The sequence below is a fragment of the Tetrao urogallus genome, assembly GCF_951394365.1.
Source record: "Tetrao urogallus genome assembly, chromosome: 4".
NCBI classification, from domain to species: Eukaryota; Metazoa; Chordata; class Aves; order Galliformes; family Phasianidae; genus Tetrao; species Tetrao urogallus.
The window spans coordinates 31,838,362-31,854,377 of record NC_136817.1 but is presented as its reverse complement, the minus strand read 5'-3'; the positions used below and the strand labels follow the sequence as shown (position 1 = coordinate 31,854,377).

The 16,016-nt window shown below is 38.8% G+C and overlaps 1 protein-coding gene across 1 annotated transcript in view; it reads left to right on the top strand.

Moving 5' to 3' along the window:
• LOC306945904 (transmembrane protease serine 11E-like) overlaps window positions 1-16,016 on the top strand; it is a gene marked incomplete at both ends in the record, with an annotated part of 37,117 nt that overhangs the window by 15,683 nt on the left and 5,418 nt on the right. Inside the window, 3 exons of the mRNA XM_079534767.1 lie at window positions 3,359-3,426; window positions 5,989-6,152; window positions 14,958-14,996. Coding sequence (XP_079390893.1) covers window positions 3,359-3,426; window positions 5,989-6,152; window positions 14,958-14,996 — 271 coding nt within the window. The remainder of the gene's footprint in view (window positions 1-3,358; window positions 3,427-5,988; window positions 6,153-14,957; window positions 14,997-16,016) is intronic.

Below are 16,016 nucleotides of genomic sequence, written 5' to 3'. Positions count from 1 at the left end.
CTCAGCTGAAACCTGTGTAGGAGATACATCAGGCTTCCAAGCAAGCTGCTGCTGCTTGATGGCTTGATGGCTGCTTGGACTCTTGGCAGGCTGAGCTGCACACTGGATGCAAATTGGCCAGTGAGTTAGATGTTAGGTACAGAATTAACACAACTGGTAAGTTTAATTTGTATTGTATCATTACTGTCAAATACTGAAGAGAGTCACCAAACTAGGCAGCACATTCTAGTTTGAAAAACTGTTAAATCACTGGTAATAATTTTTACATCCTAAAGAGCTAGCAAGACAGAGGGAAAAATGTAGTCTGAAGATAGGTGAAGAAGGACTAAACTGGCAGCACACAGAAGAATGGTAATATAGAACAGCAAGATTAGCTCCCAAGCCTAATGAATGCCTTTGAACATACCAGTAGCACAATTCAGTGGGTTCAGCAAATATATCAGAAGAAAGTTCTGTCAAACTGATTTTAAGTTAACATTTTTTATGAATTCTTTTGTCCTGTGTGAGGCAACAGAGCATTGTGTAGTGGAAGAAAACAAGGCTGCTGCACCAATCTTGCGGGTCTATTCTAGACCCAGCTACACGTCTGGACAATCACAGCCCAAGTCAGCCTCATCTCATAATGAACAATCTGATTGCTGTCACACGTGACCTACTTCCAGAGGTTGCTTTTCTTTCGGGTCCCAGGGAGGCAGGGTGTATCTGCTGACTCTGACATCACAGACGACTCTCTGGGTTCAGAGGGTTGGCCCTGCTGACATGGTGTGACATGGGAAGAAGAGGATGATGAGATACAGAGTTACTCAAGGTAGAATAGAAAAACAAGTCTTGTTCATCAAGGTGTAAAACAACTTCTGGCTGTACAGAACAAAGAAGATACTCCTCTGTGGCTGGATTTGTGGAAAAGTGGGAATGTTTTCCCCTTTTCTTCTGTTTTTGTTACTACTAGTGTAGTAGCATGGAAAGGTCAAGGTTCGAGAGTGAAGTCCAGTTTGAGAAAATTTTACTGCATAGAGAAAAGTTTTGATTTTAAAAAAAAAAAGAGGATTTGAAATTGAATTAGCAAAATAGTAGGTTACATTACATTAAACTAATCGTCAAACATCTTGTTTGAACAAATGCTAAAATAAAATGTGTCACAAAAATGCTGTTCACTTGAAAGAAGCGATACTTTGCACTTTAAGAATAATTATAGACTTTGTCTGCAACAGTGGCTGTCACCATTCACCAGCTGCTAGATGAGGGCCAGGAAAACAGGCAAGATGCACTTAATCAGTGGTGAAATTAAGGGATCTGAATATAACAGCATCTCCTTTGAATGGCTGCAATGAAAACAAAATGCTTAAAATGACTGTAGGTGCATCACCCATTCAGGCCCGGGTCCCACCTAGTTACTGAACAAAGTTCTAGTTGCTTTTGCTTCCAGAGCTATTAGTCAGACTGAAAAGTAAGCTGTAACCACGCTGCAGAAAAATGTTTATTGTTGGATATGGGTGTGAAAGGTTTTACCAGGAGATTTATGGTAGAAATACGAGGTAGGCAGTTTTCTTTGCGAGTTATTATTGGCACATATATTTCTAATTTTTTTCCTCTTATATAAGTTCTACATGAATATAAAGATAACTGCTACTGATTCAGGTTTCCAAAATTGTTGTTGAAGGACGGAGTGTGTCTGGAATAGATTCATATTTGTCAGAAATCCGTTTGTCAGCAGAGTGAGAGTTAGGAGCCACAGCACAGAGATTTGGCAAGCACGCCTGTCCTGATTAGATATAGCAGCTTACAAAAGTGAAAAAAATACCAGATTAGGTTTGAAGATGTTAAAGACTCTGTGAGAATCACTAGAAAAGAAAAAAATTAATTAAAAAAAAATTGGTGCTTATATTCTGTTGGTGATGTAGTACTAAGGCAAATCTGAAGATGGGGAAAATTAATGACAGTTTCCTGCTAACACAATAATCAGGGTAGGGTTTATATTTGTGACATGAAATATAAGTAAAAATAATCAGTGTTTTGTCTGAGGGCAAATACTTCCAATAACCAAAGGCCATGGATGGGGGAAACAGGCTTTAGAACTGAAGGAAACAAAATACTTTATTCTTTATTTTAAAATATATCTCTCACGAAGGGCACTGATAGCAATGAGTAATCAGCACATTGGCAGTATAAATTCCATTTTACATATACAGTAGCTTGTTGCAGTTGATATCTATCCGCTGTGTTTTTTTCTATGTAACTGTTCTTTCAAATGCTGAAGTAATTTCAGATAACTGTCAGTAACAGCAAGACTTCAACTCAGTGTATGACTATGAAGTACTTCTATTTTTTTCTGTCTGCTGTATCCTTTTCAACTTAGTATCACTCCAAAATAGGCAGTTTTAATATTGAAATTATTGTGTATGTATCAATGTCTGACTTCATCTTAGAACGACCAGTGCTGGAAAGAGGGGCTTATGTTCTCTGGAAGGAATCATCCCTAGATTTCTGATTTATTTGCTTTTTTCAGTATTGAGACTTCATCAGAACTTTGAGAACTCTGAAGACTTGGTTCTGAATCAAACTGCCTGAATGGGCTCAAGCCTACAAAAAATTAAACTTGCATGATTTTGTTAAGCATTATTAAGTTTTTTTGTTTTTTTTTTTTTCTGTAACACATTTGACACTTCTATGGTGTATATGTTTGATTTGCTGGGTCTTCCTGGTACAAGGAACTGCATAACTCAGTTGTGACTTTGTTGTTTCTCAATGCTTCAGTGATCCTGAAATATTCCTGGCAGAATTTCATGCTCTGTTATATCACACTGCATTGTCTCACAGCGATCATGCAATCTTGAGACAACATTCAACCTTAAGCAGGATGTGGCTAAGCTGGTACCAGCAAAGATGTCATTTGGGGATTGATTCCATATGTGCATATGTGTTATAAAAACAAGTTCTAAACTTCCTCTTTCTGATGGTAAATCACAACAGTGATTGAAAGTGTGTAGAATTTGACATCACTGGTATCCTTGGTCCTGTAGAAATCCATAGCAAAACTAAACATTCTATCAAAAAAGATGCCTTTCGTTTGGAAAGATTGTTGTAGTGTGTTTCCAGAATGCTTATAAATATCCCATTGTGCCTAGGAGTGAATGGAACAGTAATCTAGTGGCATAATGATGTAGTGTGCCTTAGGTTAAATGGGGAACAGCTGAAGGAAGTTTGGTATTGTATTATTAAGATGTTGGGCTAGATTGTGTTTCTGTGGCTCTGCAATCTGTGATTTTGTAACTGAATGTTTTTTTCTGAATGCTCCTTCCAGCAAACCTTTCCCTGTTGTTTTTTTTTATTATTAACTTATGTTTATTTTTTTCAACAGATGGACAAGACATTTCACAATTCCATTTTAAGAAAAAAGTACATCCGCTCACGCTTAGTCAGAGTGAGGTATGTAAGATTCTACAGAACACATATAGATGAGATGTAACAACATGCTCACCAGGTGCAGCTAGAGAGCCGTTGATATGATTCAGTGTGGGAGTCTTATGTATGTCCAGAGCACAATCTGTAACTGATCATAATCTTAACATTTGGATCTTGGTGCAGAAGATATATTTCGGTCAGTCCAAACTCTGTATTAGGTTGTGCTTGAATCTTCAGTAAGCATTAGCTAATAAAACAGATATAACTTGAGCTATCTGAAAGTTAAATTGAAAAAAAAAAAGGCATTTTCAAAACTTTCTTTCACAATAATGCAGATGTCATGATGTCATTTTACTTTTACAATTGCTACTCTGGTAATGTTGTCAAGTAAAACATCAATACTGCTGTGCTGGTTAGGAAGGGACCCTCTTGTCTACTGTTGGATCTCTTAGAGCAAGCGTAAGCAGGTGCTTAGGGAGCAGCACCAGCACAAGTTAACTATTTCAGAGGTTTCTGCTCCTCCATGTGATCTCTATCTAGCTGTTCACCACTTGGGATTTCCTGATGTGGTTGTGGTTTATCTGCTTGAAAACCTGCAGTAGAGGTCTTTTCTGAGGACTTGTTCAATCCCAAACTCCTTGTACCTCCATCTTTTAATAAAGAGTCTTTGTGAAAGCACCACCTCCTTTGGGTCATTTGATGGCCACTAATTTTTGTGCTGAAGGAAGTGGTAAAAGTCAATTTCCATCCCTCCTCTCTGAGCAACAAGTGGTATCAGGCACTTCCCTTTTTGCTTCTGAATTCCACGAGTTCTGCTCTTTTTTGAAAACTTCAATATGCTCAGCAGTTCCTTGCAGGAGCTGTTTCTTCTTGCCTTGCTCTAAATCTCTGCTCTGCCACTTTTTGCGGTGAAGAGATTAGGGATTATGGTGGTGAAATGATGTTCTTGTTTTGCTTTATTCTCTTTTCATTTGCCACTAATACCCAGTGTTTGATCTCTCCTTGTAGTTCTTTTGTCTGTGAAATCCTAGCTTCCGCTTTATCTTAGCTTAACTCCCAGCTAAGCGTACCACACGAGTCATTATTTGAATATTTCAGTATAGCTTTGGGAATGTTTTCAGATACTGGCTACAGTGTTGTAAATGTAGACAAGATGGTTTAAGGATCTGAGAGGCCAATATGCAAGGAGAAGTAATACCGTTCGCTACTCTTTGTTCCCAAAGACAGGTTGACGTACTTGCTGTGAAGTTTGTGATGCTGAGTGCATGACCTGTGCACACCAAAGCTTATTTGTTTCTTCAGATATATCACTTGGTCTAATAAAACTATTTCTTTCTGCAGACTTCATACCTCTCTAAGTGCTTAGACTGCAAGCTTTCCTAATAGAGTAATCTTGTGAACTTGTTTGGAAAGCATTATTTTTGGTTCAGAAGAAGCAATGCATTATTAAGAATATCCACCATTTACCAATGTAGACAGTGTGTGTCTTTGGCTCTGGATCTTTGCTATATTGAGAGTGATTCAAGGCAGGCTGTACTTACCTGAAGGTTTCAAGAGGTGTGGTGCACTTGCAAGAATTGATACAGTAATTCCAGTGTGGCACAGTACAGGAAGAGGAGTGGGGGGGGAGAGGTTAAGGAACACCTTAGAAATGCAAAGCAACACCCACATTTGGATCAGATAATATCTGGAGAATAAACAGAGTAGCAGTCATGCTAAAATTGGCACTAAGGGAAGAAAACGCCTGTTGGAAAGTTCACGTATAGCTAGCTACTAGGTCTCAGTTACAAGATCCTTGAGGCAAGGTGTGTGCTGTCTGCTCAGTTATGAAGCATTCAGCATACCATGGTGGGCTAATAATATCTCATCTTTTCATTACCTTTCACTGGCAATAGCAGAACTATCTGTTTCGTTTTGGTGCTTGTTCTTTTCTACTTTTGTATGTTGATTACATGATTTGTGCAAAAGCTGCTCTCTTTCTGTTAATTTTATTTCTCCTTTATATAGTTACAACTGCTTCAAACAGTGAGATATAACTGGAGGACCTTCTCTTTCACTTCCCTGTCTTTACCCAGGAATGTCCAAGCAGATACTCTGACTTTGAGTGAGGCTGCAGTGATGAAAATTAGGTTGACTACTCTCTTCTTTTCTTAGCTACCTTTTGATGGCAGTTGGAGATTTTTTTCTGTGTACATACAGGGCGCTGGAAAGGTCTATCTAGATACTGATAATTGTCTTTCTGATGTTTCAGAAGTACTGTGTATCCAGCTTTTCATTGCAAGCAAATCAGTTCCATTCCCTCCTGTTCTTGCATCACAAATGTGTGGTCAGTGACTGCTTTTTAGACCCCAGGACTGTAACACTGGTCTGGCCATTTATTCACAGAAAGCATCATGCCTTGTGTTAGTCTAAGATACATTGGACAATTCGGAACTTCTTGGATTTCTTTTAATAATCAGTTCTCTAAATTGTACAAAACATTCAAGCATGTATTTAATCCTCTGTTTCATTGCTGTTGCTAAGATGAAAACTAAGAAATGTAAAAATGAGCTGAAGGTAACCAGACTGTGTTTTGTTGGTTTGTAGTCCAGATGCTGATGGTGTGGTGACAGAAGCTTTGCTCACATTCTGGTTCTCTGCCACGGATTGCAAAGAAGCACTGCGCAAAAGAGTTGAAAGGATCTTATGGAGGGGCCTGAAAAAATACACTGGGCCCCTGCGAATAGATGTCAGATCTTCTACTGTCTCAAGTAAGGACATTACTTCTCTCTTAGATCTAGTTATTGTTCTGTTCTGATTGATTTAACTTGATTTTGCCTTCTGATGATGTTTACCCATCAGCGTAAAGAGTGAAAGCCTCACCACAGTGTTTTGGTACATAGCAGTGCAAACAAACATGCTCCTTAGGTCTTTACAGCCCCAGGGAGCCTGAAAGTGCAAAAACGATGCCTGGATGTTAGTCCTTGTGGGGAAACAGCACACGCTTTGGAAAAATTCTTTTTTACTGTGAGGATCAAAATTCCTTTCAGACTCCTAGGTTAAAGAAAAAGAAAGGAAGAGTGTTCTTATCAGTGTGACCTCTCAGGTGAGGATCTGGCTGTTTCTTTACTTCTGAAATTGGCATCTGACTGATGTGAAGAGTAACAGCACTGTTAGTGATTGATTTAGTGATTTGCTGAACAGATGAGTTTTCTCCTTCGTGCTTCTACAATTCTGATCTGTTAGAGAATTTTTCTGTAGGCTTAGACTCTTGTCTCTGCGCAAGGCTAAGCTTTGTTTATTAGTTAGCATTTTTTTTGTGAGTCAGACTTTTCAAGAATGAGTTGCTGGTCAAAAGGAAGGGACAGATACTTGCTTCACTCGTTTTTGCAGTTCTTCTGTTTACTCCTGACACAACAGTGACAGTACAGTACATGGATACGTATACTTCCTGATTGCTTGTTCATGCTAGACAACTTAAGCCAGCAAAGGTGCAAGGAGGCGAGACAGCTTTGTTGAATGAATCTTGGGCTAAATCCCGTGCTGGATGGATCCAGGCTTCCTCCCACTCAAAAATGATTGAGAGCAACCATTTGTTCTGTCTATTGGTGCTTGAGGTGGGTAGATGCATTGCAACAATGTAGGGAAATTCAAATATGAGTGTCATATGGCCACTGTTTCTTGATGGGCCAATCAGTCCTCATCATTGGGATGGCTCATGATGGTAAATGTCATTCCTGTGAACAAGGAAGCACCACTTATCTCAGGTAGAAACAGCATGTAGCCATAAACCAAAGAGTGAAAGAGTGCTGTTGTTTTTTTGTTGTTTTTTTTTTTAAAGGTGTTTGGATCATGACTTACTAAATCTTAAAACTCTGGTTTAGTTTGACTTAAGGAATTAAATTGGAAAGAGTGCAAAGGTGATTGTTAGAAAATAAACATGATCTTCTCATTAAGTTACTAGCTATTTATGTTTAATTTGGTAAATGAGAGAAGTGGTTCAAAACTCTGTTTTGTTGACCTTGAACTGCACTAGCGCTACCACAGTAATACATTAGTTGCTAGTTTAAAAAAATTAGCTGGTACAATTGAATCACAGTGTTTTCATTAAATACTTGGTTTCAGATAAAGATGGCATCTCAATGTTGCTTTGATAAAATTGTATGATAAACCTCCTGTTGCTTTAATTGGCTGTCCCATCTAAACCATAAAACACTGACTACATAGGTCTGTTACTCAGAACAGGACAAGCATTGTGCAACTGTTAAACATGATACAAAGGTTCATAAACAATACCCTGCCATTTCTAGAAGACAACAATAAAATTTGAATCTTTCTTTGCTGAGAGTATTTCAACTGTATTATGAGTCTTAAGCAAGCTACATTTGGCAGTGCCATTTAGAAAATCAGGTTGACTCAGGTGGAGAATACAGGAGCTCTCCTGTACTTTCTGAGGAAATGAATGTCTCAAATACAAAGTTTGTCTCCTTCCTCAGTCCTGGAAGAAATGACACTTTACAACAGACCCCAGAAGTCCAGAGAACTTTTGCATTTTAGACTTCTCTTTGTCCAACTCTAGTATTTGAATCAAGGACAGTTGAGAAGCCCTATAAGGGTCCATGCTCTGTATTACTTTTCTAACTTTTGCTTCACTGTAGCTTTGATGGTTTTGCCAGCTGGAATCCTTGCTTATCTTGAGGCAGTTCTCGAACTTTTTCATAACAGTTTCTAAAAAAAAATCATTAGACCTTTCAGTGTAATCATCTTATGAAAATATTCTAATTTGAGGGTCATGATATAGCATAGCTTAGGTAAGCATAGCTAACTAGTTGAAGAAATCCAGGTCAGGCACTTATTTAAATGGCATGCTAGGAGGGTCTGATAAGGAGAATGAGTAAGTCTTCCTCCCAGCATCTGATCTAATCTTGTTATTCAACACTGTCTCAACTTGCACTTCACTCAAAAGTGTTTGCTTTTTGGGGATCAGATCCAGCAAACTGCTTGCAGACTGGGTGCAGGCTTCCAATCTTCAGCTGCAGTCCGGGGCAAAAGCACAGAATTAGTCTGCCAGCCAAGGATCTTGCTTTCCCTCTTTATTTCAGAGGATGGGGAATAAATAGCTTTGAGGAGATAAAATCTAAACTGATGATGTTTAGAGGTTTTTTTGTTGGTTTTGTTTTGTTTTTGAAAAACACAGAAGGTGGACAGCATTGATGTGAAAATACAGCAAGTATGTAAAACAAGAAAAAAAAGGCAAAATAATATTATTTCTATTTTGTATCATCACTAAATAGTTAATGGTCTTTATTTAGGGCTGGAAAAAAAAAAGTTCTTAGGATGTCTTCACATGTGTTATTACTGGAGTCCCTGTTCTTTTTTCTTGTCCAGCTTACAGTTCCTAGACTCCTAGCCAACTATGGTGGTATTTCCAGATATCAGCTATAGGTCTAAGAGGAAATGGGAGGTGATAGAGATTTATGCACTTGCATCCAATGGAGTTTCACTGTCTAAATATTTTCAGTGAAGAATCAAATGAAGTCCTAACTTCTCATTCTGCTGTCTTTCCACTCTTCAGAGATGTCAGGTCATGACTGATATAGGAAAAACCCAAATTAGGACTTACTCTTCCACTGGCACTGAAAGAAGGTGTTACAGTTTGTCCTCTATATAGTTCTGGCACCAAAGAGATAAGGCTGTTCTGTTTTTTTTTCCCCAGGATTTCCTGGTTAGAAGTAGAGTCACCTCACAGCCTGCATCCCTGTTAGGCAAAGTATAGAGCAGCTTGCCAGCCTATTTCCTTTTGCCAGGTAGGTTGGAAGTCTCTCAAAAAGTGTTTTTGGAATATACTCTTGACGTCAGAAAGAAACTGGTTGCAAGACCAGTGGCACTGTTCAAAGTGAGTAGGAAGTATTTCCATCTATCACTCAGCCAAGGGTTTTGACCATGAACTATGAGTCATGCATTGGTTTTGATCAACAAGTCAACTGTTATTATTTCTATTTATCTGGCATCAGATACTTACTAAAGCTCCTTGCAAAGTACAGAGCCTAAGAAATAGATCCTTTCTTCTTTATCAAGTCTTATTTGGGAGACATGCAGATGAGTGTCTGACCTGAATTACTGAATAATATTTAATCAAGTTGTAGCTCAAAGGATGTATCTTTGCTTTTGTTTTTTTGTTTTGTTTTTTTTTTTGTTTTGTTTTGTTTTGTTTTGTTTTTGGCAATCTTTGCTTTTCTTGTACTTGATATCTGTACAACCCAACAGCATCCTGGGGTAGTAGAACAGGATGTGTATCAACGCATTGACAAATACAACAGAGATTCAACATTCCCCATTTTGACGATGTTACCTTGGCACAAGGTGGTATATTTCAGTGTTTGCAGCAGTTCACAGAGCCTGACTGAAATGGGAGACACTGAAATGTATCTTAAAATGAGTATTTTTGCAGAAACTGAACCATGCATTAAAAAGACTTAGGGAATAAAACAGTTCTCAACTTCATGAATGGTGGGTTCTCCTGTATGCCTAAGGGAAGGAGACAGTACTTGAGACAGAGCAGGTAAGTCAGCAGCAGCTGTTAGCCCCTGCTGCATAGTGGCAGTTTAGCTCACAGTCTTGCTCCAGTAATGTGACTTTGCATCCTCTGTTCATGCCAGGCTTACATCTCACCCTTCACAGTGACAGACAGGACTACAAAGCCATTGCTGAAACCAGAATTTGAATTTAAAGTAGAATTTTAAACACTGTGATACTCCTTTCTTTTAACTGGAACTAAAGTTCCTGTGGCTTCATGGCTCAATGTAGCTAACTGAAAAACATACAAAAAATGTATTTTCCTTGATAGCGATGATGTTGTTACTTTAGTTTGGATAGGATGAAAGTGAATATATGCTGTACTGGAGATGCCATAGGGCATGACTTGTAAATGAGGATTCCAGCATATGTTATTGGCTAATGAATCCTCTGGTCCAAAAGCACGTACTTGTGTATTGTCATGCATGTGGCTTCAGTGAATTTCTGATAACACATGGCATGTTATTTTCACACAGGGGAATGTTTATGAACTAAGGAATTATTCATCCTTTATAAGGAGAAGATTATTACCAATTTTGGACCTATAAATTTCAGTGAAAGATGGGCTATTCTCTTTATCAGAAAATGGAGAATAATTAAGATGGAGTTGAAGGCAGCAATGAGGGGAGGTCACAGATATTAAGACAGGCCTTGTGGACAGGAGCAGGGAGGGAAGGGAAGGGTGACAGGGACAATTAGAGGTACACAGCCTTTGTCTTGTCCCTACCAGGTTAACTCTCCCCTGCTGAAGGAATGAGAATTGCATCACTTGTCTCTAAGTTATGCTTGCTACTTCCACAAGGGTGCTTAACTCTAAGGAAATTACTCCCTGGTGTCTCAACAGGAATTATAGCAATGCTAGTAGGAGTGTGTTTTAGGTTGTGTGCAATATGCATCCACAGAATAGCAAGTTATTACTGATGAGCCCAGAGCACTCGTGTTGTGCTATATGTCAGGAAACTGCTGCATTTCCTTTCATTTATGGTTTTTAGAACATGGTTGAGTCTGTCACTGTGAAGGACTGATCTAATTCCTCTCTCATTCCAGTACCTGGGGCCTTCATGGTCTTTGAAATAATTGAAGAACATCAGGGTAGAGATATTAGAATCATAGAATCATCAAGGTTGGAAAAGACCTCCAAGTTCAACCAGTCCAGTCCAACCACCCCCCTACCACCAATATTTCCCCACTAAATCATGACTTTTAATACAATATCTAAACATTTTTTGAACACCTCCAGTGACTCCCCCACCTGCCTGGGCAGCCCATTTCCTGTGCCTGACTGCTCTTTCAGAGAAGAAATTTTTCCTAACATCCAATGTGAATTTTCCTTGGTGCAACTTTTGAAACTAGTGGTTACATTATGTACATAGAAAACTGCAGTTGTAAACCTTTAAATTAATTCTTTTTGAAAGTAGCATTTGGGAAAATTAAGTAATTGTCCTGGTATCGGATTCTTGAAACAGCTTTCTTATCTCTAATTTTGCAGGACTCTCAGACATTTCCACACTGAAAACTCATGATGTCCTTTAGTAATGCATTTGCTTTCCTTGTTTAAACCTCTTCAGTGTAATGTCTCCTCCATTGTTTCACTCATGGTTCTGGTTGTTATTTCCTCTTTGATGTAAATGCTGGTCTCCACGACTAAATTAAGTGAGGTAGTGGACACAAGATGTACTTTTCTAATGCTGTAATGCTAATGTTATTTGAAACATAACAAAGAAAGCACATCTTATTTTCTGTAGGAATCTCTGAATCTCTTTGAGTAGTCACATTCACTCTGCAGGTAATTATGAACCTGTGAACATTAGATGGCTTGGAAATAGGTCCACAGGCTTTGGACACTGAACTCCTTTAGAAATCCTTGCCTTAAGTGGCTGTTGTTTATAGGCAGTTACCAAAATCAAGCTGCTTTCCAACTTTTGCTTACTCCCCTTTCCCTTCCATGCTTGCTTAAATGTGTATTCAGGAGTAAAAATAGGATATTAACTGATAATAATCTTAAATAATAACTGTACCAGGTCACTTTTCTCATTCATATGAAACTGAGACCAATAACGTCTGTGTGTTCAAAGATTGAATTAACTGTATACGCAGAATAATTATATTTACTGATCATCCAGTTGGAGAACAGGGCCCTCTTTTGAAAGATGGTTTCTCTAAGCCATGTTTCAGTAGATAGCTGTGATTTTAATTTAAACATGAGTTTTCTCTTATAAGTTGAGCAAGCTTTAATTTTATAGCGAATTCCACTTGGCAGGTAGGCAGTGCATATTCAAGTTGAACTTGTTCTTGTTTACAGTGAAAACCTGAACACTGTTTTCCTAAATGCAGTACAAATAACTATTTTTCCATCTGTATGTGGCTGGGATGAGATATGAGGTTTTAATTGTTACTAATTGATGCTTTTTCTTGGTAGTACAAACAACTAGGGACAACTAGTACATTAGCGGGGCTGAGAAAATCACCTCATGCCTCAGAAGGCATGGCTAGCAACGTGCTGGCTGGCACAGTCTGAAATGGTGTGCTGTTGTGCTGTTGGCTAAGCTTGACAAAAATGTCAAGTAACAAATGAAGGCAAGCCCCACCATGAGGTGAGACAGCAAGCAATCTGTTTTTTTCAGAAGTATCATGCAACTCAAAGTGTTTCTGCTTTTGATGGTACCTACTGTGGGTCCGGCTTATCTGAAAATTATGTCACATCAGGTTTTCCAAAGGTGTTACATGTGCTCTGAGCTTGGGATCATGGTTTGAGTCCAGAGTCTCCGAGTCCTTAGATTAATCTCTGTGATTCCCAGATTTTGTTGCTACCCGCTTTTGCCTCTTGAGGACTGCCTTTATTTTGTGGATGTTTTTTGGTTTGTTTTTGTTTGCTTTGTTTTTATTTTCTGTGGTGTTTTCTTTGGTACCTCTTTTCCACCCCGCAGTGTGAGATAGGCAGTCAGGACGCTGTATCTGACAAAGCAAAGCATTGGCCCTGCCCTGACGAACACAACATTAAATTTATGGGCAGATGTCAGTGCACTTTAGCAGTGGGTGGAAAAGAGAGTACATGAAGTGTGTAGTCTTGATAAACTATGCTAAAATTCAGAGCTGTACAGGCATTCTGTTTTAACATTCACAGTATGTGGAAACGTATTTGGAGAAACAACGTCTGGCATAGTCTGTCTGGAAGCAATGGATAGGTCTCAGAGCAGAATTTTGCCCACGTGAGGTTTGTAGGTTTTTTCAGGTGCCTCATAAAAAAAAGCAAATAGAGATGTAGATGGATGCCTTGCCGAACAGCTGTGTGACTCATAGCAAAACTCAGTGTAGTGAGAACATGCCAACTGAATTGCTTTTGGCACTGTGCTTGAACAAGCTCATTGCTTCTTTTGTTCTCTTGATTAGCTTTGCAACATAATATAAGTACTAATAATTGACTTCAGGCTTCATAATCAGGCATTATGAGTTAAATGTCTCTCCACCCAGAGAGGAGTTAGAAAAATAATAATAATTAAAAAAAAATCAATATTGCACTTGAAGGCGAAAGATGTGCTTTCACTGTTTATTACACTTGTTGGTTTATTTCCATTTTCCAGCTTTACAATATTAGAATGACCCAAATGCTGAATAGTACTGAAAACAGTATGAGTTTCCAGGAAAATACTGGATGCTTATCAGAGTTGAAATAAATTAATAGGGCCAGATTTTTTGGAAGAACTTCTTGCCAGTATCACCACATAGATGAATCAGCCAGATCTTTAGTGTGGCTCTCCACCCACTTCTTCCTCACTTTTTAGCTTATTAAAATTTGCAACACTGCTGCAGCTCTCTGCTGAGGTAACTTTTATTATCTGGTACTATTACAGATTTAAGGAATCTTGGCAACAAACAACAATATTATTCAAGGAAATTAATGGACTATAGTGAGCATTTCCAAAGCCCAGAAGTACCTGTACTTGAGTGTTGTCTCCTTTCTCTGTCACAGCAGTTAAGTGCAAGTAAGCACTTGTACTGACAGGGGACCTCACAAGTTGTTGCTTGCTTGCCGGTAAACCTTATCTGGCTTTATTACATGAATGGTGAATAAAACTGTGTCTCTATACAAACTTTCAATTATAACTCAGCAACTACAACTCTTTTTTATAAAACAAAGCAGTGGTTGTATGCACATGTGTTTGCCTTGCCACCGGCTTTGTTCTGTAATGTTCCCTGCAATCAAGCTGTATGCTCACTTGCAGTCCTTTGGTTTCCTTTTTATATCATAATCTGCTTAATGTTATATAAAGATTGAGTACTTACTTAGTAGTAGTGGACTGCAAACACGCATACCAGAAAGACTGTCAAATGCACAAGCAAAATGTGGTAAGAGCACAGTAGCCAACAGGCAGAGCCCTTTGCATTAAAAAAATTCTTTGCCCTGGTTGGCATGGTTTGGGATGAAAGCTAGGATATTATTCTATGTAGCTGCAAAAAGAAAATAAAAAAGAAGGAAGTGGATAAGGTCAGAGATCTGCTGAGACTATCTGCAGACTGTGAATTTGTGGATACTGTACAAGAACCTCTAGGCAATTTAACGATACTTTTAAAAGTGTGATTATCTTCTAGATTGCTGGCACGTGGAATGGTAGCTCTCATGAAAAAGAGAGCATTGTGTAAGCAGGTGGGGAGACTGATACCTTGAGCCAGTGCTCATTAGTGAAAGAAAAAGTGTATTGTATTGTCACATACTCAGAGCAGCTCTTTGGTCTGGACCTCTGAGGATATTGACTGCCTGGAGTACAGCAAACTGCACTGCAGAGCAGGGGTGTGACAACCAGTGCAAGGACATAACCACACATGACCTTTCCTGGCTTCTATTGCAGCCTACCTCTGCCTCTTGGGCCATGCAGCACTCAAGTAGCCACAGGAACTGGATGACCATGGAGATGATAAGCCTTGTCTATGCTTTCTTGGCTCTACTCTGACTTTCCTTTTTTTTTTTTTTTTTTTTTTTTTTTTTTTTTTTTTTTTTCCAGCTGTGGAGAGGAGAAGAGCAGAAGCAATCTTCAATGACAGTAAGTGGGGGCTTTTTAAGCTTGAGAAACTTCTGATTACTGTAATTAGCTTTAAGAGTCTCCAAGCACTTTTCCTTGCTCTTCAAAGCCTTTTTTCTTCCCTTTTGTCAAACAAATGTGTCCTTGTGCTTTACATGTATGAGAAACTCCTGCTTAGATAAGAAGTCTTAGTCATAGAGAAGCCTTTTGTTAGTGCTTTCTGGGATACTTAGGAAAGCTCTAACTACTAACAAAAACAATCAGTATAAATTGGGTGAAACTTCTTTCTAGGAAAAGTCCCCACCCATCTCTGAGTCCCATCAGTTTTTCTGTAGTGAGATGATCCTCCGGTTAATATAACAGCAGTTGAGAGAGAGCTGTTTAGAAATCCCCAGGTTTGTGCAGAGAGAAGACATGCAGGTCCTGCTGCATCACTCTATGGATGACAGATGGCCATAGCACAATCCTGTCTTCAGCAGCATCAGTGTGGTAGGTGGAGGGTGCACCTTAAATGTAAAACCTGGTATCTAGGGAATCGATGACTTAGTAAACAAGGGCTGAGCACTGTGGTTTCAGGACACTTGCTTATTTTGTGTCATTGGACATGCAGACAATAAGCCATATTTTTGTGAAGGCTAAAAAATTTGGATAATTCTAGGTTTACAAAATTTAGGTAACTCCTAGGTGTAGGCAGTAAAAAAAAACAAGTGAACAGTGAAGACATCCAATAAAGAAAAACTTAATTGCTTGGTCTAACTGACTACTTTAACATCAAGCACAGCAGCTATCTGAAAGGTTAATGAGAGTGTGATGAAGGTAAGAGAGTCCTTATCAGGGATTTGAGCAGGTTACACTTAAAAGCAATCTATTAAAAATGGATTAAAATGTGTACTTAGTCACGTCTATAATCCTGTGTGCATAGGGCTGACACCCAGTCCTCTCTTCTTCTTAGAGAGACTGCAGACTCTGTTTCACATATGCTTGTCTTTGATGCGGTAGCATAACAATTCATCTCCTATTGGTTTTTTTCCATACATGCAC